Source organism: Eulemur rufifrons, chromosome 6, assembly GCF_041146395.1.
Source record: "Eulemur rufifrons isolate Redbay chromosome 6, OSU_ERuf_1, whole genome shotgun sequence".
Classification (NCBI taxonomy): Eukaryota; Metazoa; Chordata; class Mammalia; order Primates; family Lemuridae; genus Eulemur; species Eulemur rufifrons.
In genome coordinates, this window is record NC_090988.1 from 104038423 (window position 1) to 104062945 (window position 24523).

A 24523-nucleotide genomic window follows, 5' to 3' on the forward strand; every position below is an offset into this window, starting at 1 on the left:
CTGAGAGGTGAGGGCACTGGCATTGCTCTGACCTGGGGGGCGTGGCCCCTGATTCCCTGGCCTCGTGAGCTGAGATGGCCACAGCACGTCCACATCCCCAAGCCCAGACCACGGCGGAAGGTGACTTGGGGACATTTCTGACAACCAGCAGGAAAATATCCCTCAGGGTTAGGGAAGTCGGAGACATTTCCTTAAGTGCCTCTGCGTTGGCTCTGGCTGAAACCGCAGTCCCCATCCCACACGCTGCCAGGGGGGTGACAGCCGCAGGAAAAAAGACACTTTTAAAAATTCAGAAAAGACTTTTAGAAACCTTGACATAGGCAATAATGTCCTCTCTTTCCCCCCTCTTCATTGCAGTGTCATCAACGACTCACCGTAAGTGACGTGGGCGGCGTCTCACACTGACACCCAGCAGCAAGGGTGCACGGTCCCGGGCTCCCTCGGCACACAGACGTGAGGGCGGGCGCACCTGCCCACGGAGCAAAGATGGGTGTATTTCGGGGGCTGCGCAGGGTGTGCGGAGGGCAGGCCCGATGGGCCGGGACTTGCGCAGCTGTGGTGGCCACCTTGGTGGTCAGAGTAGAGACAAAGCCCCCTCTGGCTTCGTCGGGGAAATGGGTGACCCTTTTGTTCCTTAGTTTTTTGACACAAATATTTGAGACTAGCTGAGGAGGGGCACCGGGCCGCAGCTTGGAGACGGGGCGTGACACGCCTGGGCATGGCCTGGCATGGCCCCTCCTCTCTGCTCGTTTTTCAGTTGCAAAATGAGGCTGGCAGTGGGGTCCAGCCCTGGACCCTGGCCCTACAGTTTGGTCCCAGCAATGACTGGGAAAGGAGGGGCTGGATCTGGGGGACGGTCACAGAGGCCACTGAGTCCTCTGAGTCACGGTGGCCTCCTAGAGGTTCCTGCCTCAAAGCACGGTGACCAATGCCATCTTTGCTCCCCCAGCTCTGTGCTGCTACTGGTCCGAATGGATCAACGAGCACCAGCCGGACAGTGGCAGTGACAGCGGTGACCGAGAGACGTTTGAGGGTGTCTGCCTGGCTCCCGAGGACATCGAGTGCAGGTCGGCCACGGAGCCCCACCTCAGCTGGGAGGAGCTGGGCCAGAAGGTTCAGTGTGACGTCTCACTTGGCTTCATTTGCAACAATGAAGACCAGTTTGGAAACGATGAACCATTTGGAATCTGTTATGACTACGAGATACGTGTCTATTGCTGTCTGCCGAAGCCGTTGTGTCCTACGTACACCCCAGCCACCACGACTCCAAGGACCACGCCCACGCCCATCCCTCCAACCAGCACTCCCATCCCTTCACCAACCACCACCCCCATCCCTCCAACCAGCACTCCCATCCCTTCACCAACCACCACCCACATCTCTACAACCAGCACTCCCATCCCTTCACCAACCACCACCCACATCTCTCCAACCAGCACTCCCATCCCTTCACCAACCACCACCCCCATCCCTCCAACCAGCACTCCCATCCCTTCACCAACCACCACCCCCATCCCTCCAACCAGCACTCCCATCCCTTCACCAACCACCACCCCCATCCCTCCAACCAGCACTCCCATCCCTTCACCAACCACCACCCCCATCCCTCCAACCAGCACTCCCATCCCTTCACCAACCACCACCCCCATCCCTCCAACCAGCACTCCCATCCCTTCACCAACCACCACCCCCATCCCTCCAACCAGCACTCCCATCCCTTCACCAACCACCACCCCCATCCCTCCAACCAGCACTCCCATCCCTTCACCAACCACCACCCCCATCCCTCCAACCAGCACTCCCATCCCTTCACCAACCACCACCCACATCCCTCCAACCAGCACTCCCATCCCTTCACCAACCACCACCCCCATCCCTCCAACCAGCACTCCCATCCCTTCACCAACCACCACCCACATCTCTCTAACCAGCACTCCCATCCCTTCACCAACCACCACCCACATCTCTCCAACCAGCACTCCCATCCCTTCACCAACCACCACCCCCATCCCTCCAACCAGCACTCCCATCCCTTCACCAACCACCACCCACATCCCTCTAACCAGCACTCCCATCCCTTCACCAACCACCACCCCCATCCCTCCAACCAGCACTCCCATCCCTTCACCAACCACCACCCCCATCCCTCCAACCAGCACTCCCATCCCTTCACCAACCACCACCCACATCCCTCCAACCAGCACTCCCATCCCTTCACCAACCACCACCCCCATCCCTCCAACCAGCACTCCCATCCCTTCACCAACCACCACCCACATCTCTCTAACCAGCACTCCTATCCCTTCACCAACCACCACCCACATCTCTCCAACCAGCACTCCCATCCCTTCACCAACCACCACCCCCATCCCTCCAACCAGCACTCCCATCCCTTCACCAACCACCACCCCCATCCCTCCAACCAGCACTCCCATCCCTTCACCAACCACCACCCCCATCCCTCCAACCAGCACTCCCATCCCTTCACCAACCACCACTCCCATCCCTCCAACCACCACACCCATCCCTTCACCAACCACTACCCCCATCACTCTAACCACCACTCTCATCCCTTCACCAACCACCACCCCCATCCCTCCAACCACCACACCCATCCCTTCACCAACCACTACCCCCATCACTCTAACCACCACTCCCATCCCTTCACCAACCACCACCCCCATTCCTCCAACCACCACACCCATCCCTTCACCAACCACTACCCCCATCACTCTAACCACCACTCTCATCCCTTCACCAACCACCACCCCCATCCCTCCAACCACCACACCCATCCCTTCACCAACCACTACCCCCATCACTCTAACCACCACTCCCATCCCTTCACCAACAACTACCCCCATCCCTTCACCAACCACCACCCCTATCCCTCCAACCAACACCTCCATCCTTTCAACCACCACCACTCCCATCCCTTCACCAACCACTACCCCCATCCCTCCAACCAACACCCCCATCCTTTCAACCATCACCACCCCCAACCCTCCAACCAGCACTCCCTTCCCTCCATCAAGCACCACCCACACCACTTCACCATCCTCAAAAACTGTGCCCATTACCACAGAAAGGACTACCTCGGTGACAACCACTACTACAACATCCACAGCTACACCTACTCCTGAGTCCACCACTCCATCCACCCCAGTGCCAACAACCACTCCATGTGTCCTTGACTGTGAATGGACTGGGTGGCTGGATTCAGGGAAACCTGACTATACGCCATCAGGTGGAGATGTAGAATTGATTGAAGATGCCTGTGGACAAGGCTGGGCAACTAACATCTCCTGCAGAGCCACCATGTACCCCAATATTCCGATCGAACAGCTTGGACAGACCGTGGTGTGCAATGTGTCAGTGGGGCTGGAGTGCAAAAACGAAAATCAAAAGCCTGGCGGGACCATTCCCATGGCCTACTGCATCAACTACGCCATCAACGTGTACTGCTGTAAGTGTGCCAGCACGACTGCCTACACTACAACCACAGCCACCTCCACCAAGACACCTGCTACCACGACCACACAGACCCCATCCACACCTGCTACCACCACCCCAAAGACCCGAGCCCCAACACCCGGTACCACCACAACAGGGATCCCATTCACAGCACCTGGTACGACCAGCACAGGGATCCCAACCCCAACACCTGGTCCCACCACCACAGGGATCCCAACGTCATCACCTCTTACCACCAGCACAGGGACCTCATCTCCACCACCTGGTACCACCACCACAGGGATCCCAACCCCAACACCTGGTCCCACCACCACAGGGACCTCATCCCCAGCTCCTGGTACCACCACCTCAGGGATCCCAACCTCATCACCTCTTACCACCAGCACAGGGACCTCATCTCCACCACCTGGTACCACAACCACAGGGATCCCAACTCGAACACCTGGTCCCACCACCACAGGGACCTCATCCCCAGCACCTGGTACCACCACCACAGGGATACCAACCCCAACACCTAGTACCACCAGCACAGGATTCCCAAGCCCAACACCTGGCACCACCAGCACAGGGATCCCGACGTCAACACCTGGTCCCACCAGCACAGGGACCTCATCTCCACCACCTGGTACCACCACCACAGGGACCCCATTCACAGCACCTGGTACCACCAGCACAGGGATGCCAACCCCAACACCTGGTCCCACGACCACAGGGACCTCATCCCCACCTCCTGGTCCCACCACCTCAGGGATCCCGACCCCAACACCTAGTACCACCAGCACAGGGACCTCATCTCCACCACCTGGTACCACCACCACAGGGATCCCAACCTCAACACCTGGTCCCACCACCACAGGGACCTCATCCCCTGCTCCTGGTCCCACCACCTCAGGGATCTCAACCTCATCACCTCTTACCACCAGCACAGGGACCTCATCTCCACCACCTGGTACCACCACCACAGGGATCCCAACCCAAACACCTGGTCCCACCACCACAGGGACCTCATCCCCAGCTCCTGGTCCCACCACCTCAGGGATCCCAACCGCATCACCTCTTACCACCAGCACAGGGACCTCATCTCCACCACCTGGTACCACCACCACAGGGATCCCAACCTCCACATCTGGTACCACCAGCACAGGATTCCCAAGCCCAACACCTGGCACTACCAGCACAGGGATCCCGACGTCAACACCTGGTCCCACCACCACAGGGACCTCATCCCCACCTCCTGGTCCCACCACCTCAGGGATCCAGACCACAACACTTAGTACCACCAGCATAGGGACCTCATCTCCACCACCTGGTACCACCACCTCAGGGATCCCAACCCCAACACCTAGTACCACCAGCACAGGGACCTCATCTCCACCACCTGGTACCACCACCACAGGGACCCCATTCACAGCACCTGTTACCACCAGCACAGGGACCTCATCCCCACCTCCTGGTCCCACCACCTCAGGGATCCCGACCCCAACACCTAGTACCATCAGCACAGGGACCTCATCTCCACCCCCTGGTACCACCACCACAGGGATCCCAACCCCAACACCTGGTCCCACCACCACAGGGACCTCATCCCCAGCTCCGGGTCCCACCACTTCAGGGATCCCGACCCCAACACCTAGTACCACCAGCACAGGGACCTCATCTCCACCACCTGGTACCACCACCACAGGGACCCCATTCACAGCACCTGTTACCACCAGCACAGGTATCCCTACCCCAACACCTGGTCCCACCACCACAGGCACCTCATCCCCAGCTCCTGGTCCCACCACCTCAGGGATCCCAACCGCATCACCTCTTACCACCAGCACAGGGACCTCATCTCCACCACCTGGTACCACCACCACAGGGATCCCAACCCCAACACCTGGTCCCACCACCACAGGGACCTCATCCCCAGCTCCTGGTCCCACCACCTCAGGGATCCCAACCTCCACATCTGGTACCACCAGCACAGGATTCCCAAGCCCAACACCTGGCACCACCAGCACAGGGATCCCCACGTCAACACCTGGTCCCACCAGCACAGGGACCTCAACCCTAGCTCCTGGTCCCACCACCACAGGGACCCCATTCACAGCACCTGTTACCACCAGCACAGGGATCCCAACCCCAACACCTGGTCCCACCACCACAGGGACCTCATCCCCACCTCCTGGTCCCACCACCTCAGGGATCCCGACCCCAACACCTAGTACCACCAGCACAGGGACCTCATCTCCACCACCTCGTACCACCACCACAGGGACCCCATTCACAGCACCTGTTACCACCAGCACAGGGATCCCAACACCAACACCTGGTCCCACCACCTCAGGGATCCCGACCCCAACACCTAGTACCACCAGCACTGGGACCTCATCTCCACCACCTGGTACCACCACCACAGGGACCCCATTCACAGCACCTGGTACCACCAGCACAGGGATCCCAACCCCAACACCTGGTCCCACCACCACAGGGATCTCATCCCCAGCGCCTGGTCCCACCACCTCAGGGATCCCAACCTCATCACCTCTTACCACCAGCACAGGGACCTCATCTCCACCACCTGGTACCACCACCACAGGGATCCCAACCCCAACACCTGGTCCCACCACCACAGGGACCTCATCCCCAGCTCCTGGTCCCACCACCTCAGGGATCCCAACCGCATCACCTCTTACCACCAGCACAGGGACCTCATCTCCACCACCTGGTACCACCACCACAGGGATCCCAACCTCCACATCTGGTACCACCAGCACAGGATTCCCAAGCCCAACACCTGGCACTACCAGCACAGGGATCCCGACGTCAACACCTGGTCCCACCACCACAGGGACCTCATCCCCACCTCCTGGTCCCACCACCTCAGGGATCCAGAGCACAACACCTAGTACCACCAGCATAGGGACCTCATCTCCACCCCCTGGTACCACCACCACAGGGACCCCATTCACAGCACCTGTTACCACCAGCACAGGGACCTCATCCCCACCTCCTGGTCCCACCACCTCAGGGATCCCGACCCCAACACCTAGTACCATCAGCACAGGGACCTCATCTCCACCCCCTGGTACCACCACCACAGGGATCCCAACCCCAACACCTGGTCCCACCACCACAGGGACCTCATCCCCAGCTCCGGGTCCCACCACTTCAGGGATCCCGACCCCAACACCTAGTACCACCAGCACAGGGACCTCATCTCCACCACCTGGTACCACCACCACAGGGACCCCATTCACAGCACCTGTTACCACCAGCACAGGTATCCCTACCCCAACACCTGGTCCCACCACCACAGGCACCTCATCCCCAGCTCCTGGTCCCACCACCTCAGGGATCCCAACCGCATCACCTCTTACCACCAGCACAGGGACCTCATCTCCACCACCTGGTACCACCACCACAGGGATCCCAACCCCAACACCTGGTCCCACCACCACAGGGACCTCATCCCCAGCTCCTGGTCCCACCACCTCAGAGATCCCAACCTCCACATCTGGTACCACCAGCACAGGATTCCCAAGCCCAACACCTGGCACCACCAGCACAGGGATCCCCACGTCAACACCTGGTCCCACCAGCACAGGGACCTCAACCCTAGCTCCTGGTCCCACCACCACAGGGACCCCATTCACAGCACCTGTTACCACCAGCACAGGGATCCCAACCCCAACACCTGGTCCCACCACCACAGGGACCTCATCCCCACCTCCTGGTCCCACCACCTCAGGGATCCCGACCCCAACACCTAGTACCACCAGCACAGGGACCTCATCTCCACCACCTCGTACCACCACCACAGGGATCCCAACCTCAACACCTAGTACCACCGGGACAGGGACCTCATCCCCACCTCCTGGTCCCACCACCTCAGGGATCCCGACCCCAACACCTAGTACCACCAGCACAGGGACCTCATCTCCACCACCTGGTACCACCACCACAGGGACCCCATTCACAGCACCTGTTACCACCAGCACAGGGACCTCATCCCCACCTCCTGGTCCCACCACCTCAGGGATCCCGACCCCAACACCTAGTACCACCAGCACAGGGACCTCATCTCCACCACCTGGTACCACCACCACAGGGACCCCATTCACAGCACCTGTTACCACCAGCACAGGGATCCCAACCCCAACACCTGGTCCCACCACCACAGGGACCTCATCCCCACCTCCTGGTCCCACCACCTCAGGGATCCCGGCCCCAACACCTAGTACCACCAGCACAGGGACCTCATCTCCACCACCTCGTACCACCACCACAGGGATCCCGACCCCAACACCTAGTACCACCAGCACAGGGACCTCATCTCCACCACCTGGTACCACCACCACAGGGATCCCAACCTCAACACCTGGTCCCACCACCACAGGGACCTCATCCCCACCTCCTGGTCCCACCACCTCAGGGATCCCGACCCCAACACCTAGTACCACCAGCACAGGGACCTCATCTCCACCACCTGGTACCACCACCACAGGGACCCCATTCACAGCACCTGTTACCACCAGCACAGGGACCTCATCCCCACCTCCTGGTCCCACCACCTCAGGGATCCCGACCCCAACACCTAGTACCACCAGCACAGGGACCTCATCTCCACCACCTGGTACCACCACCACAGGGACCCCATTCACAGCACCTGTTACCACCAGCACAGGGATCCCAACCCCAACACCTGGTCCCACCACCACAGGGACCTCATCCCCAGCTCCTGGTCCCACCACCTCAGGGATCCCGACCCCAACACCTAGTACCACCAGCACTGGGACCTCATCTCCACCACCTGGTCCCACCACCACAGGGACCCCATTCACAGCACCTGTTACCACCAGCACAGGGATCCCAACCCCAACACCTGGTCCCACCACCACAGGGACCTCATCCCCAGCTCCTGGTCCCACCACCTCAGGGATCCCAACCTCATCACCTCTTACCACCAGCACAGGGACCTCATCTCCACCACCTGGTACCACCACCACAGGGATCCCAACCTCCACACCTGGTACCACCAGCACAGGATTCCCAAGCCCAACACCTGGCACCACCAGCACAGGGATCCCCACGTCAACACCTGGTCCCACCAGCACAGGGACCTCAACCCTAGCTCCTGGTCCCACCACCACAGGGACCCCATTCACAGCACCTGTTACCACCAGCACAGGGACCTCATCCCCACCTCCTGGTCCCACCACCTCAGGGATCCCGACCCCAACACCTAGTACCACCAGCACAGGGACCTCATCTCCACCACCTGGTACCACCACCACAGGGACCCCATTCACAGCACCTGTTACCACCAGCACAGGGATCCCAACCCCAACACCTGGTCCCACCACCACAGGGACCTCATCCCCACCTCCTGGTCCCACCACCTCAGGGATCCCGGCCCCAACACCTAGTACCACCAGCACAGGGACCTCATCTCCACCACCTCGTACCACCACCACAGGGATCCCGACCCCAACACCTAGTACCACCAGCACAGGGACCTCATCTCCACCACCTGGTACCACCACCACAGGGATCCCAACCTCAACACCTGGTCCCACCACCACAGGGACCTCATCCCCACCTCCTGGTCCCACCACCTCAGGGATCCCGACCCCAACACCTAGTACCACCAGCACAGGGACCTCATCTCCACCACCTGGTACCACCACCACAGGGACCCCATTCACAGCACCTGTTACCACCAGCACAGGGACCTCATCCCCACCTCCTGGTCCCACCACCTCAGGGATCCCGACCCCAACACCTAGTACCACCAGCACAGGGACCTCATCTCCACCACCTGGTACCACCACCACAGGGACCCCATTCACAGCACCTGTTACCACCAGCACAGGGATCCCAACCCCAACACCTGGTCCCACCACCACAGGGACCTCATCCCCAGCTCCTGGTCCCACCACCTCAGGGATCCCGACCCCAACACCTAGTACCACCAGCACTGGGACCTCATCTCCACCACCTGGTCCCACCACCACAGGGACCCCATTCACAGCACCTGTTACCACCAGCACAGGGATCCCAACCCCAACACCTGGTCCCACCACCACAGGGACCTCATCCCCAGCTCCTGGTCCCACCACCTCAGGGATCCCAACCTCATCACCTCTTACCACCAGCACAGGGACCTCATCTCCACCACCTGGTACCACCACCACAGGGATCCCAACCTCCACACCTGGTACCACCAGCACAGGATTCCCAAGCCCAACACCTGGCACCACCAGCACAGGGATCCCCACGTCAACACCTGGTCCCACCAGCACAGGGACCTCAACCCTAGCTCCTGGTCCCACCACCACAGGGACCCCATTCACAGCACCTGTTACCACCAGCACAGGGACCTCATCCCCACCTCCTGGTCCCACCACCTCAGGGATCCCGACCCCAACACCTAGTACCACCAGCACAGGGACCTCATCTCCACCACCTGGTACCACCACCACAGGGACCCCATTCACAGCACCTGTTACCACCAGCACAGGGACCTTATCCCCACCTCCTGGTCCCACCACCTCAGGGATCCCGACCCCAACACCTAGTACCACCAGCACAGGGACCTCATCTCCACCACCTGGTACCACCACCACAGGGACCCCATTCACAGCACCTGTTACCACCAGCACAGGGACCTCATCCCCACCTCCTGTTCCCACCACCTCAGGGATCCTGACCCCAACACCTAGTACCACCAGCACAGGGACCTCATCTCCACCACCTGGTACCACCACCACAGGGACCCCATTCACAGCACCTGTTACCACCAGCACAGGGACCTCATCCCCACCTCCTGGTCCCACCACCTCAGGGATCCCGACCCCAACACCTAGTACCACCAGCACAGGGACCTCATCTCCACCACCTGGTACCACCACCACAGGGACCCCATTCACAGCACCTGGTACCACCAGCACAGGGATCCCTACCCCAACACCTGGTCCCACCACCACAGGGACCTCATCCCCAGCTCCTGGTCCCACCACCTCAGGGATCCCAACCTCATCATCTCTTACCACCAGCACAGGGACCTCATCTCCACCACCTGGTACCACCACCACAGGGATCCCAACCCAAACACCTGGTCCCACCACCACAGGGACCTCATCTCCACCACCTGGTACCACCACCACAGGGACCTCATCCCCAGCTCCTGGTACCACCACCACAGGGATCCCAACCCCAACACCTGGTCCCACCACCTCAGGGACCTCATCCCCACCTCCTGGTCCCACCACCTCAGGGATCCCGACCCCAACACCTAGTACCACCAGCACAGGGACCTCATCTCCACCACCTCGTACCACCACCACAGGGATCCCAACCTCAACACCTAGTACCACCAGCACAGTCACCCCATCCCCAACACCTGGTACCACCACTACAGGGACCCCAACCCGTACTCCAGCTCCCACCACCACAAGCACAGTCATCCCGACCCCTCCAGGCACAGTGCCCACTGCTGAGTCAACCACCCCCAAATCCCAACCTGAGTCCTCCACCCCACCAACCTCTCAGTCCACCTCTTCCCTTTCCACGGAGTCCACCACCCTTTTTACCATCTCCTCACCTCCCTCGGAGACCTCTAGCACACCGGTGCCCTCCTCGTCAACGACACCAACGCTTACGACGACAGAAGGCGGCACCACTTCCTCACATCCAGGATCTCAGGTCTCCACACCCAGCACCACTGCAGCCCCTCCAGGTAACAGACACATGGAACCACCCTGTTCTTGCCTGGAATCTCGCCCAGTGCCAGTGCCTGCTCTGCACAGCAAGAGCCTATCCTAGGAAGGTTGAGGCCAGCTCTGTGTGCCTCCCTGCCCGCCGAGCCTGATCGCTGGGTGTTCGGGGTGTGCTTGCCTGTTGCTGGTGTGGGCAGCAGAGCTCGAGGCCACTGTGCTTCACACCCAGAGGCTTTCCTCAAGTGCAGCTGCATTGCCCAATTTCCTCTGCCCACTGCTGTGCGAGGTGGCATCGAGGGCAAAGTCTCTCCCATGGGAGCCCACCAGGGCTGTGCAGGGCAGGAGTTGCCAGCAAGGGCCCTGGGCATTCTGCCTTTTCCTGTTGCCACCGCCCTCCCTGGGGCCTTCACAGCCAGCCATCCTGGAACCTCCCAGATGGACCAGTGTCCTGCACCTAACCCTGTCCTGCCACCTCTTACCATTAGCAGATTTGGTCAGCAAGCCATGGTGCCACCTGGAGTGCCAGCTCCCCCTGTGGGCCTCTGTGTCACCACGAGATGTACAGGGACAGCTCAGCCCTCACTCCCACCTGCACTCTCACAGGAACCACCACCCCCGGAACTACGACTGGGCTACCTCCACCTGCCTCTGTGTCGACAACCCCTGTGAGGACCCCCACCTGGCCACCCCTCCCCTCGACCACGACCTCCAGCACCTCCTCCTCCAGGGTGCCCACCCCCACGCTGACAACCATTCACATCCCATCCACCATTGTCGAGTGCTGTGTGCTGAACGATACCTACTACGCGCCAGGTACCCGTGGTTCACTCCTAGCGCCTGGTACAGCTGAGGCTGGTTTGGGTCCTGGCTCTTTCTGATGCAGTAGGGGTTGGCTCAGGAAGCCGGATGCTGGCTGTGGATGCATGTCTCCTGGGCATGGGGGCTTCCCTCATGACCTCGTGGGGACCTGCCAGCGTGTGCCTCTGGATGGGGTGAGGACTGGGGCTCGCTCCCTTTGCAGGCGAGCTGGTGTACAACGGCACACACGGAGACACGTGCTACTATGTGAACTGCTCACTGAGCTGCACCCTTGAGTTCTACAACTGGTCGTGCCCAGCCACGCCCTCCCCCACGCCCACGCCCTCTAAGCCAACGCTGACGACTACGTTCTTGAAGCCAACATCCTCTCCAACGCCCAGCACGCCGGCCACCACCAAGCCCTCTGGGTGCCTTGACTTTGATCCTCCCAGACAGGTCAGCAGGCCAAGGGTGGCTTTGTTCCCTAGGCAGCAAGTGTCCAGACACCATCTTCCTGTTGACCGTCCGAGGTCTGAGGCTTCTAGCAGTCTCTCAGGTGCAGGGTCTACTGAGTCCACCACCCGTAACTGTGCCCACCGTGCCTATCGTGATGGCCGGCTGCAACAAGGCCCCCTTGGCCTCCAGCCTCCCGGGCAGGGCTCGTAGGCACTCGCATTCCAGAGCATGCCCAGCCCCTTGGCTGTGTGGGCGTGGGGGTCTGGCTGACTGCCCCTCACCCTCCCACTCACAGGAGAACGAGACCTGGAGGCTGTGTGAATGCTTCATGGCCACCTGCAAGCACGACAACACGGTGGAAATTGTGGAGGTGGAGTGCAAGCCCCCACCCATGCCCACCTGCTCCAACGGCCTCAAGCCTGTGTCTGTGCTGGACCCCGACGGCTGTTGCTGGCACTGGGAGTGCGACTGTGAGTTCTGTGGCTGTTGGCGGGTCCCCTGGGGTGTGAGGGCCAGGCTCTCCGGGTGCAGACTGACCTCGTTGCTGATCGGAGGACCCCATGGTGGGCCAGACAGACCGAGGACATGCCTGGCAGAGTGAGGTCACCTCTGTGGAACAAGGATGCTTCCACCGTGGGGGGCAGAGTGGGCTTTGAACCCTGAGCCTTCTGCCTGAGCCACTGCCTCGGCAGTGGGGAGTGGGGTGCTCCTGAAGCCGGCAGCCACAGGAAGCGAGTGCCCCGTCCCTAGAGGTGTGGGCGTCGTGCCGGGGTGGTGGCCTCTGCCAGGGCTGCGGGAGGGACACTGGCACCGTGACACATAGACGCACAGCGTCTGTCTCCAGGAACCAGGCCCCAGTGCCGCCTCCCTGCAAGGCCACCTGTCCCTCTGGGTGCTGAGCGGGCCGGGAGGGCAGCCTGGCGGGGTGCTTGCTGGGGAGCGTGGGGGGCGGTGCCGCTCCCCCGGCAGCTCCAGCCCCACGCTGCAGAGTGGGCCTCCACGGGTTGGGTGAAACCTACTTTTGGGGGCCGGAGGCTGAGTCGGATCAGCTCTAGCTCAGACTCCACGTGTGCTGTACGCCCGGAGCCGGGGCTGCAGACCTGCTCGAGGCTCCGCGTCCTGGCCTGGCTGGGGCTATGCCCGGCTCACCGAGCTCCCTCCACAGGCTACTGCACGGGCTGGGGGGACCCGCACTACGTCACCTTCGACGGGCTCTACTACAGCTACCAGGGCAACTGCACCTATGTGCTGGTGGAGGAGATCACCCCCACAGTGGACAACTTCGGGGTCTACATCGACAACTACCACTGTGATGTCAACGACAAAGTGTCCTGCCCCCGTACCCTGATTGTGCGCCACGAGACCCAGGAGGTGCTGATGAAGACCGTGCAGATGGTGCCCATGGAGGTGCAGGTACATTAGGCGCGGCCCTGGCCTCCCAGCGGAGCTGTCATGGGCTCCGGGACGTGGCGGTCCCCAAGCGGCAGAGGACTGGGCTGCAGGGCCCTGGTTGGCCTGTGGAAGAGGGTGGGGCCTCGCTCAGGGCCATGTCAACTCTTCTCACAGCCCCCCAGAGCCCCCACGCCTGGCCCCCGGGCCCGGCTCCCTCCCTAAGGACAGGGGCTCTGCACATGCCCAGCGGAGACCTCCCTACCACGTGGCATCGTTGACTCTGATGGCCAAGAGGCCTGGGGAGCCCAGCACGTGCACGGGGGCCCAGGAAGTGCCTTCCCGGGCTGACCCCTGGGACCACCTGGGACACGGGGCTGCTCCTGTGGGTGGAAGGGAGCCAGAAAGGTGACAGGAAAGGGGGTGGGGGGGCGGAGACACCCTCCCACGTGCAGGGCTGAGAACAGGTGGGTGGTGACCCTGCCCGTCGGGCGCACCTGTCCTGGAGAGCACCGGGGTGGCCACCAGCTGCCGTGTCACTGCAGGTGCAGGTCAACAAGCAGACGGTGGCGCTGCCGTACAAGAAGTACGGGCTGCAGGTGTACGAGTCGGGCATCAACTACGTGGTGGCCATCCCCGAGCTGGGCGCCCTGGTCTCCTACAACGGCCTGTCCTTCTCCATCCGGCTGCCCTACCGACTGTTTGGCAACAACACCAAGGGCCAGTGTGGTGAGCGCACGGCCCCTGCCGGCTCCCGAGACCTGCGCCAGAAGCTGGCCCAGCCCGGGCCGGGTGCGGGCCCCAGCGCCCTGCGTCTGGTCCCTGTGGGGAGCCAGCAGGGGTCGGCCTGGCCTCATCCCTGCCCGCGGCCCTGGCCCAGCCGGTACCAAGGCTGAAGCGGGGGAGGGCTCGCCCGGTCTGTGGGGGACTTGGACTTGGCACCGGCACCACAGGGCCCCTCTCGCGCTACAGGCACCTGCACCAACACCACCGCGGACGACTGCATTCTGCCCAGCGGGGAGGTCGTGTCCAGCTGTGAGATTGCGGCTGACCAGTGGGTAGTGAACGACCCCTCCAAGCCACACTGTCCCCACCTCATCTCCACAACCAAGCGCCCGGCCACCACCGTGCCCGGGGGCAGCAGCCTGCCCCTCCCCGGGGACTGCGTCAAGTCTCCGCTCTGCCAGCTCATCAAAGACAGGTGACCTGCCCGGCTGAACATGGCCTCAGCGCAGCCCCTCCCCAGCCCCCAGCCCCCGCCTCTTTCCCCCTCCTCAGCCTCTCCCGCCCGGGGTGGCCCAGGGCCCGCTGAGCTTGCGGCCGGGGGTGGACCAGGTGGCCCCACAGGGCTGGGGGGCGGCAGGTTTGGGCCTCGGCAGTGGGGGTGGGGTGCTCCTGAAGCCAGCAGCCACGGGGAGCGAGTGCCCCGTCCCTAGAGGTGTGGGCGTCGTGCCGGGGTGGTGGCCCCTGCCAGGGCTTCGGGAGGGACGCTGGCACCGTGACACTTAGACGTACAGCGTCTGTCTCCAGGAACCAGGCCCCAGTGCCGCCTCCCTGCAAGGCCACCTGTCCCTCTGGGTGCTGAGCCGGCCGGGAGGGCAGCCTGGCGGGGTGCTTGCTGGGGAGCGTGGGGGGCGGTGCCGCTCCCCCGGCAGCCGGAATGTGACCCGCCCTCCCCACACAGTGTGTTTGCGCCCTGCCACACCCTCGTGGACCCCCAGTACTACTACGAGGCCTGCGTGTTCGACAGCTGCTTCGTGCCCGACGAGGGCATGGAGTGCGCCAGTCTGCAGGCCTACGCGGCCCTCTGTGCCCAGCAGGGCGCCTGCATCGACTGGCGGAACCACACCCAGGGCACCTGCTGTAAGTGCCCACCTCGCCCCTGTGTCCCGCAGGGCCCTGTGCCCAGCCTGAAGTTGGTGGGCCGGGGCCAGGCACGTGGGGGGACAGGACCGGGGTGCGGGGAGTTCCCCCAGCCCTGCTGAGCACAGCCCCGCACCCAAGCCCAGCTGAGAAGGCTGCGCCAGGGTGGAGGGTGGGGTGCCGTGGGGCGCTGGGCCACGCTGGCCCTCGGGGGCACGGGCTCCTCCCTGACCGGCCCTCCTGGTGCCACGTGTGTGTCCTGCAGCGGTGGAGTGCCCGTCTCACAGGGAGTACCGGGCCTGCGGCCCCGCGGAAGAGCCCACCTGCAAGTCCAGGTATGTTGCGGGAGCACCCACCTCCGGCAGCGCGTCTGGGCGCCCACTCCCAGCCCCTCCCCTCCCAGCCCGTCTGACGAGCCTCCCGCCCTCCAGCTCGTCCTCGTCCTCGTCCTCGTCCTCGGAGAGCAGCAACAGCACGGTGGAAGGCTGCTTCTGTCCCCAGGGCACCACCAGCTACGCCGCCGGCTACGACGTCTGCGTGGAGACCTGCGGTACGGGCCTCTCCTGTGGGTCCCGGAGGCTGGGGCCACGGGGCTGACCCCAGCGCCCTGCCGCACGAGGACCCCACTAACAGGACTTGTGTTTTCCCTCCTCCTAGGCTGCGTGGGGCCTGACAATGTGCCCAGAGAGGTAGGCCCCCCTGTGGTGCTGGCGGGGGGTCCCCACAAATGCTGGGTTTTGGGGGTGGGGGATGGCAGTGAAAACCCAGGAGCCTCAAAAATCAAATATGAGTCATTGAAATCCAGAAGGGCTGAGTTAGCAGGGACAGTCACCCTCCATCCCCCACCTCTGCATCCCCCACGCTGTCTCTCCACCCCCCAGCCCAGTCTCTCCACCCCTAGCCCAGTCACCCCATCCCCCACCCATCTCTCCATCCCATCCCCACCCCATCCCCCACCCCAGTCTCTCCACCCCCACCCCATCTTTCCACTCCTACCCCACTCGCCCCATCCCCGCACCCTGTCTCTCCACCCCCCACTCCGTCTCTCCACCCCCCCATCTTTCCACCCCTACCCCACTCACCCCATCCCCCCACCCTGTCTGTCCACCCCCCCATCTTTCCACCCCTACCCCAGTTGCCCCATCCCCCCACCCTGTCTCTCCACCCCCATCCCCACCCCATCTCTCCACCCCCATCCCCATCCCATCCCCCACCCCAGTCTCTCCACCCCCCCATCTTTCCACCCCTACCCCAGTTGCCCCATCCCCCCACCCTGTCTCTCCACCCCCATCCCCACCCCATCCCCCCACCCCGCACTGGCCATGTGATGTTCAGTCCAAACCTAAGGTGACACCTTGGCCACCTCAGTGCAGTCTGGGTCTCCTACGTGTGGTCACAGCCACGTGGTGCGAGTCTTAGTGCAATTCTGTACAGAGCTGACACATCTGAGAGGCGCATCTGCCACGTGCCAGGCCCGTGGTGGCAGACGCTGGTGCACAGTCACAGTTTTGTGCCAGTAGTGGCCTGGGCCCTGCCCCGGCCCCGCCCTGCGTGTCTGGCGGTGGGGAGGGGCTGACCGAGAGGCCACCCTTCTCCCCCTCGCCTCCCCCTGCAGTTTGGGGAGAGCTTCGAGTTCGACTGCAAGAGCTGCGTCTGCCTGGAGGGTGGGAGTGGCATCGTCTGCCAGTCCAAGCAGTGCAGCCAGAGCGCCCCCAGCCACTGCGAGGAGGACGGCACCTCCCTCGTCACAGAGGTCAACCCCGCCGACACCTGCTGCAACATCACCTTCTGCAGTAAGGTCCCCCCTGGCCGGGGGCACATCCCGCATGCTGGGCCGTCCCGCGTGGGGAGCTGGGAGCCGCTGGCTTTGGGCTCAGGCCTGGCGTCCCTGTGCAGGGCCGGCCGGGCAGGGAGGGGACCTGCAGGGGCCCCACCCGCCCTGCGCTCGGGCAAGGGGGCCGTGCCTGTGAGGCGCCACCCTCACTGCGTGCGCCCGCCCCCCAGAGTGCAATAGCAGCCTGTGCCAGGAGAAGCCCCCCGTGTGCTCGCTGGGGTTCGAAGTGAAGAGCAAGACCGTGTCCGGGAGGTGCTGCCCCGTGTACTCGTGTGGTGAGCAGGGCAGGGGGGCGGGTGGGACCGCTCCCTCTGGGGGGGCCACACAGACAGCTGCGCGCTCGGCTGACATACCCCCGGTCCCCGGCCCCCGGTCCCCGGTCCCCAGCGCCCGTCTGTCCACCGGGTGCACACCAGGAGCCGCAGGGACGGGCCGAGTGGCCGCTGCAGGACGGCCTCTAACGCCTTTCTCCTCCCCCTCCTCCCAGAGCCCAAGGGTGTGTGTGTTCACGAGAATGCTGAGTATCAGGTGAGCCCTGGCTGGGGGGCGGGGCTGCGCTGGGGGTCCCGGGTGGGCTCCTGCGCTGGCTGGGGCGGCCGGGGGTCCCGCTCACTGGCCGTCCCTGCACCTGCAGCCGGGTTCTCCAGTGTACTCCTCCCAGTGCCAGAACTGCGTCTGCACCGAGGACGTGGACAACAGCACGTCCCTCAACGTCATCGCCTGCACCCACGTGCCCTGCAACGTCTCCTGCGGCCCTGTGAGTGGACACGAGCCCCACCCCGTCCTCTGCCTCGGTCTACCCTCTTCCCCCTCCCAGAAAAGCACCCAGACCCGTCCACTTCCACGGGGCTTTGCTGTGACGCTTTCTCTTCTGTGTTCCATGCCGGCCCTGCACCTGCCCAGGCCGGGGCCTCCCGCAAGTGGGGGGTGGTCTTGCAGCCCCGGGGGCCCTGGGCGGGGGGCCGGGCCTGGAGCTCAGCCTCGGTGTCTGTCCCCAGGGCTTCGACCTCGTGGAGGCCCCTGGGCAGTGCTGCAAGAAGTGCGAGCAGACGCACTGCGTCATGGACCTGCCCCAAGGCCAGCACATCCTGAAGGTGCGCACAGGGTCGCCCGGCCCCCGGCGCGGCAGGGCCTGCCCAGTCCCCGACACAGCTGCGTGTGGGTGTCCCGGGGCTGCCGTGCCAACGGCCACCACTGGGCTTGAAACAACACAAATGGGCTCTCCCAGTTCTGGAGCCCAGGAGTCCAAGCGCCAGTGGCTCAGGCCACGCTCCCTCGGGGGCTCCTGGGGAGGGTCCCTCCTGCCTCTCCCGGCTCCTGGGGGCTGCGGGCGTCCCTTGGCTTGTGGCCGCACCACTCCAGTCTCTGCCTCCGTGATCAGGGGACTGCACCCTTGTGTCTGTGTCTCTCCTCTTCCGACGCTTGTAAGGATTTGGGGCCCACCCTAATCCAGGGTGGTCTCATCTTAAGATCCCTCATGGAATGATGCCCTCAAAGACCCTGCTTCCGAGTGAGGTCACAGCCATAGGTTCAGGGGGTCACGCGGCCCCCAGGCCGGGCCTGTCCGAGCAGCTGCACCGCCAGGTGTTTGCAGTGTGTGCCCTGGTCACCCCCGGGCCGGGCCGGCCCGCCCCTCACCGCCCTCTGCCCACAGCCCAGCGACATACAGAGCGACCCCAGCAACAACTGCACCTTCTTCAGCTGCATGAAGATCCACAACCAGCTCATCTCGTCCATCTCCAACATCACCTGCCCGGACTTCGACCCCAGCACTTGCGTCCCGGTGTGTGGCTGTCTGGGGCGCTGCTGTGTGCTCTGCTGGGAGTGGGGGGGTCCTCAAAGTCCCCGGGGGCTCGAGCCTGGCCTGAGCTGCCCCGAGGCTTTGCCCCGAGCCCTTCGGCAGGAATGCCCGCCCCGTGCTAGGAAGGGGGCTGTCACCGCTGGCAGTGTCCCCGGGTCTGGGCTCACTCTCCTCTCCCTCAGGGCTCCATCACCCTCATGCCCAACGGCTGCTGCAGGACCTGTGAGTACAGGGCGGCAGGCGGGCACTCGCCCGGCCAGGCCTGGGGGTGGGTGCGGGGAGGGAGGCGCGGGCGGGTCCCCAGTCTCCTCTGCGCCTCCCGCTCTAGTCTGGATGCTGAGTTTGAGGGCGTCACCCGGGGTGCCCAGGAAGCCCGAGTCCCTGCGTGGGTGGAGCCCACGGCGCTCGCCCAGGGGAGGGCAGGGAGGGCCGAGGGGGAGGACTGGCCCTGCCTGGGGAGGGAGGACGCCGGCGGGCAGGAGAGCAGAGCCAGTGTGGACCCTCGAGGGTGTGGCGGCCCCACCCCTGAGCCTGCGCCTCCTTCCCCCAGGCATCCCTCGCAACGAGACCAGGACCTTCTGCTCCACCGTCCTTGTCACCAGGGAAATCTCGTACGCCGGCTGCACCAAGCTGGTCACCATGAACGATTGCTCTGGGTCCTGTGGAACATTCGTCATGTGAGTCCCGGGCTGTGAGTGTGCCCTGGGCGGGGCCGAGGCTGGCGCTGTCCCCCGGAGGTGGCCCCTCACTGCGGCCCTCCCCCCAGGTACTCTGAGGAGGCCCAGTCCCTGGACCACAGGTGCACCTGCTGCAAAGAGGAGAGAACCAGCCAGCGCGAGGTGGTCCTGAGCTGCCCCGACGGCAGCTCGCTGGAGCACACCTACACGCACATCGAGAGCTGCCTGTGCCAGGACACCGTCTGTGGGCTCCCGGAGGCCCGGCAGACCACCCTCAGCCGGGCCCGGCGCTCCCTGCGGCGTGCGGGGCGGAAGTGAGCGCGGCCGGGCGGCCCCGTCCCCGCTGACACGCTGAGCTTCCTCACCTCCTGCACCGGCTTCTCTCTGTGGATATTTATTTCTGAGTCTTTCTCAACCCTTTGCTTCCCGCAATAAACCCGGCAGACACGCTGTGCTGGTGGTTTGCGTTGACGCCGCAGGGGTCCGGGCTGGCCGCTGTGCACGGTCGAGGCCTGGCAGGCTGGGAGAGGGCCCCTCGGCCCCCCGTGGGCGCCGCACACAGGACACGGGGGCACCGCTCGCGCCTTTGGCAGACCCTGTGTCCGAAACGCGGCCCCCCGGCCCCCTGCCCTCGGGCTCCCGCAGCCTGTGCGAAGTTCCCGCCGGGCGTCAGATGCAGTCGGAGCCCCCGGAGCCCCCGGAGCCCCTCAGGCCTCAGCCGTCCCCAGGGCCTTCCACGGTTGCTGAGGCCTCATCCCGCCAAGGGGCCCAGATGGCTCTGGGGAGAGTGTGCACACGCGCAGGGGTTGTGGGTACACACGTGTTTGCATGTGCTGTGCTGTGTGAAGCGCACCTCACCCCGGGTCTCCACACGGCACGATGGGGGACAGGGTGACAAAAGTGTCCACGAGCTGCTGGGCCTGCTGGGCTGAGCCGCCGGCACCTTCGAGCCGACTTGCAGAAGTCGGCGCTGTGCTCACCTGTGCACGTGGCGTGTCCGCGCCCACGCGTGTTTGGAGAGCTGAGCCCTGGCCTCCGCGAGAGGCTGTGGAGGCCGCCGGCCCCGAGCAGGACCTCCCGCTGTCCAGGGCGGAGCGGGTGATGCGGGGCCGTCCCTGGGCGGGGCCCTGGGCGTCTCTGAGGCCGGAGGGGTGGTGCCCGCGAGGCCACGCCCCAGCACGGGGCGGCCGCCTACACCCGACAGGGGGACACTGCCCGGGAGGACGGGCACCTGCCAGGCTCCGCAGCCCCTGAGGGGACAGCGGGGTTCACACCAGGCCCCCACGCCCTGCTCTCCACTGGCTGCCCCCGGGGGAACTGGGCCGAGACCCCCGCCTGCTCCCGGCCCACCCCGGGGGGCCGCAGTTGAGTGGCGGCGGCCGTGGGCTCTGCAGGCCTGTGGGGACACCCCAGCACATCAGTGCCACCCCGGGCCTGGGAGAGCCCCCAGAAGCACCCACCCCGTCCCCTCTGGAGCCCACACTGTCCAGGCCTGGGGACCCCCTGGGTGGTCCCTCCTAGAGCGGATGCCGGGAGACGGGTGGGGGGGGGCGTCTGCCTCGGGCACGGCCAGAGGGTCCCGGCTGCTCCAGTCGGCCCTTCCGTGAGGCGGCCCCTGTGCTGCAGAGCCGCTGCCGCCGTCCCCGCGCCAGTGCGCTGTGGCCGTCCAGCCTGGCCGCCGCGTTCACCCACGATCACCATTTGTCGCGGGGCTGGTGCGAGCCCGAGGGTCTTGCCCGGCGTCCCAGTCCCTGAGGGTCCTGGCTCTGCAAAGCTGCCATTGAGCAGAGGGCGGGTGGCAGTGACACTCGGTGTCCGCAAGGACAGATTTGAGGAGGAAAAAGGCAGGATGCGCCCAGATGCAGAACAGACACTGGATAAAGTAAACAGTTGTCTTGACTTTTTAAAAAAAGTGAACGCCGACTAGAGGGGAACATTCCCAGCGTGGTAAGGAGGGGCTGCCCACAGCCTGAGGCTCTCGTGGGCTCCCTGGCGGCCGGGACTGTCCCCGCGGGGTTGGGGCATGGAGGGTGCCCCGGTCGCCGCTGTCCAGCCACAGGGCTCGGGAGGCTCCGCCACGGCTCCGAGAAAGGGAAAGGGTCGGAAGAGAGAAACCCATCCCAACTTAACGACAACACGACCATCAAGGCCGGGGAGGAGCCAAGAGAGGACGGGGCTCCCCGCTGAGCCGGCGAGGGCCCAGAGACAGAGCTGCTGCCAGGCGGGAGACCGGAAAGCCACAGCACCTGTGCACACCGGTGACAGCCAGGCGCTGCCGTCCAGGACAGCCTGGGGGTGGCTGAGTGTCGCCTGTGTTTAACAGACAGCAGGACGGGCTGGGATGGGCCAGCGCCCGGGGGGCCCACAGCTGCCCACCTCGCTGCCCTCGGCAGCCCTGCACACGCTGCAGACTTCCCTCGCTCCTCCCCGTGGGCTCGCACCAGCTTACCAGTGAACTCCGCAAACGCTTGGCCACAGGAAAGGAGGCAGAAAGTCCTCTCTGTCACCGGGTAAACTTCCGTGGCCTGGAGCATGGCCCATCTCCCGCCGACCAGGCTCCGAGGCATCTGCGGTTTGGCTGAGTTCAGCTGCGTTGGGTCTGGGTCTTGCCTGAGCCCTGGTTTCCTGGACAGGGGGCCGCCTGCCCCGGCCCAGAGACCCCATCCCGCCCCTTCTCGGGAGGGTCCTGGAGGCACCGGGCAGGGTGGGTGGAGCCGCAGCGCAGGCCGGGCTCCCCAGGCCCTCAGTCTGGCGGGCGCAGCGCCAGGGCAGGGGAGCTGACCGGGCAGCCAGCCCAGCCTCTCTGGAGGGTGCGGCGGCAGGAGCACTCCGGGAGGAGAAAGCCCCTCCGTGGCTCCGGGGCTGAGGGGCAGCGGGCCCACCAGGGCCACTGACAGTGGGCAGAGCACAGTTGAGGCAGAGCCATGTCCCCGTGGCCAGCTGGACGGCCGGAGTGGAGGGCCCATCCCCAGCACCCAGACGGCACAGCCGGCCCTCGGGCGTCTCCGCGATATGGCCGCACCAGGCCTGTCCTAACCATGCCCGTGTGGGGCGCCTGGCGGGGGCAGCTGGACAGGTGGGGCCGACTGTGCCCGTCCCCGGACCTGCAGCCGAGGCCGGAGCAGTGGGGTCGGCGTGTGCACGGCTGCTGGTCCCCCGCCGCCCTCACAGGGGGCTGCCACAAAGGCCGGAACCAGGTGCGGGTGCAACGGGCCTAGGAAAGGGCGGCTCCCTCCCTGTCCCTCCCTGTTGGCCCCTGAGGTCAGAGGTCAAGGGTCACATGGTTAAGGTGCCACGGGGTGCCTGGCGTCTCCGGCCCCCCACTGCCCTGCGGACGGGCAGCCAGGCCGTCTCACTCGTTGGGAAGTGGGGGAGGACGGATGACCCCCTGACCCCGACACCCAAGGCTGGACGCAGCGCAGGAAACAGCAGCCCGAGGGGGTCCGAGGGCCCCAGATCCGCCCCCTTCCCTTTGCACACGTCCCGAGCTGCCCCTCCTGCTGCCATGACAACGTCCGGAATTCCGGTTCCGGCTGTTACGCGTGAAGTCCCCCACACCTGTGCTCACACTTTTGCTGGACGTAACCTCCTCGCTCGGTGAGAGCCTGGGGTGGAACCGCTGGATCCTGTAGCCCCAAAGTTTTCCGAAGTGGCTGTGGGCACCCCAGCCCTGTCCCCACCGCCAGCGGCTCGCCATCGCTGGCACTTGGTGGGGGCCCAGGGCCAGGACAGGCACCGCGGAGGCCCCCGCCAGACACGGGCACAGCCCCCGCTCCCAGGCGCCACGGTCCAGCAGGTCTGGGGGCTCCTTGTCCCCCAGGGCCCGAGGTGCCGGCCTTGGGGCCCTTCAGGGCTCTCGTCCTGGAACGTGCTCGGCCCGGCTCCCTGGCGCGGGGTCCCCATGGCTGGGCCTGTGGGTGGCTGAGCGGAAGACCTGGCCCAGGCAGGCGCCCCCACCCCTGCCCACAGGGGGGGCCCTCCTTTGGCCCCGAGAGATCTGATTTCTGGCATGTGTTGTGACGCCCTCGGGGGACAGGGCCATTCTCCCCTGTGGCTCCCGTAGCTGCCCACCTGCTGCTTGGACGTGGAGGGCAAAGGCCTCAGCCTCTTGGCTGTCACGGGGCCTTATTTATCCAGCCTGGTCAGTGGCAAAAGCCAGGGCCACCTGCCTGCGTGGCCAGGCCCAGGCACCCCCACCCGGATAAATGTCTGGGAAACAGGGTCAGCGTCCTTGGTGGTTGTCAGGGCCGGTGGGCAGAGCAGTTTCCTTGGGCCCATCCCTCAGGGACACTTTGGGGCACACCCCCTGTCGGGGTGCATTGTGCCAGGAGGGGTCAGCAGGTGGGGACCCTGGCCCAGCCTCCTGGGCCCAGCCTAGACCGCCCAGCTGCGGGGCGGGGGCTGGGGGCCAGAGGAAGGCTGTGTTTCCGGAAGGGCCTCCCAGGGGCTGCGAGGAGGGACGAGGGGCCCTGCCTGAGTGGGCAGAGCACCTGGAGGTCCCCGGCGGGGGGTCCGGGGGGCCCTC

At 64.7% G+C, this 24523-nt stretch overlaps 1 protein-coding gene across 1 annotated transcript in view; it reads left to right on the top strand.

The window, feature by feature from the left end:
- Nucleotides 1–20316, top strand: part of MUC2 (mucin 2, oligomeric mucus/gel-forming) — a 32852-nt gene extending 12536 nt beyond the window's left edge. The window contains exons 29-56 of the mRNA XM_069470675.1: nt 950–1511; nt 3090–3466; nt 3520–3955; nt 4043–4207; nt 4295–4711; nt 5159–5683; nt 5894–6367; nt 6722–7231; nt 7377–11200; nt 11784–11993; nt 12202–12434; nt 12730–12904; nt 13600–13847; nt 14369–14552; nt 14796–15024; nt 15508–15686; nt 15952–16021; nt 16118–16236; nt 16344–16375; nt 17302–17479; nt 17691–17795; nt 18008–18048; nt 18155–18277; nt 18519–18614; nt 19175–19303; nt 19504–19543; nt 19872–19998; nt 20088–20316. Coding sequence (XP_069326776.1) covers nt 950–1511; nt 3090–3466; nt 3520–3955; nt 4043–4207; nt 4295–4711; nt 5159–5683; nt 5894–6367; nt 6722–7231; nt 7377–11200; nt 11784–11993; nt 12202–12434; nt 12730–12904; nt 13600–13847; nt 14369–14552; nt 14796–15024; nt 15508–15686; nt 15952–16021; nt 16118–16236; nt 16344–16375; nt 17302–17479; nt 17691–17795; nt 18008–18048; nt 18155–18277; nt 18519–18614; nt 19175–19303; nt 19504–19543; nt 19872–19998; nt 20088–20316 — 10037 coding nt within the window. The remainder of the gene's footprint in view (nt 1–949; nt 1512–3089; nt 3467–3519; nt 3956–4042; nt 4208–4294; nt 4712–5158; nt 5684–5893; nt 6368–6721; nt 7232–7376; nt 11201–11783; nt 11994–12201; nt 12435–12729; nt 12905–13599; nt 13848–14368; nt 14553–14795; nt 15025–15507; nt 15687–15951; nt 16022–16117; nt 16237–16343; nt 16376–17301; nt 17480–17690; nt 17796–18007; nt 18049–18154; nt 18278–18518; nt 18615–19174; nt 19304–19503; nt 19544–19871; nt 19999–20087) is intronic.
- The last annotated feature ends 4207 nt before the right edge of the window (nt 20317–24523 follow it).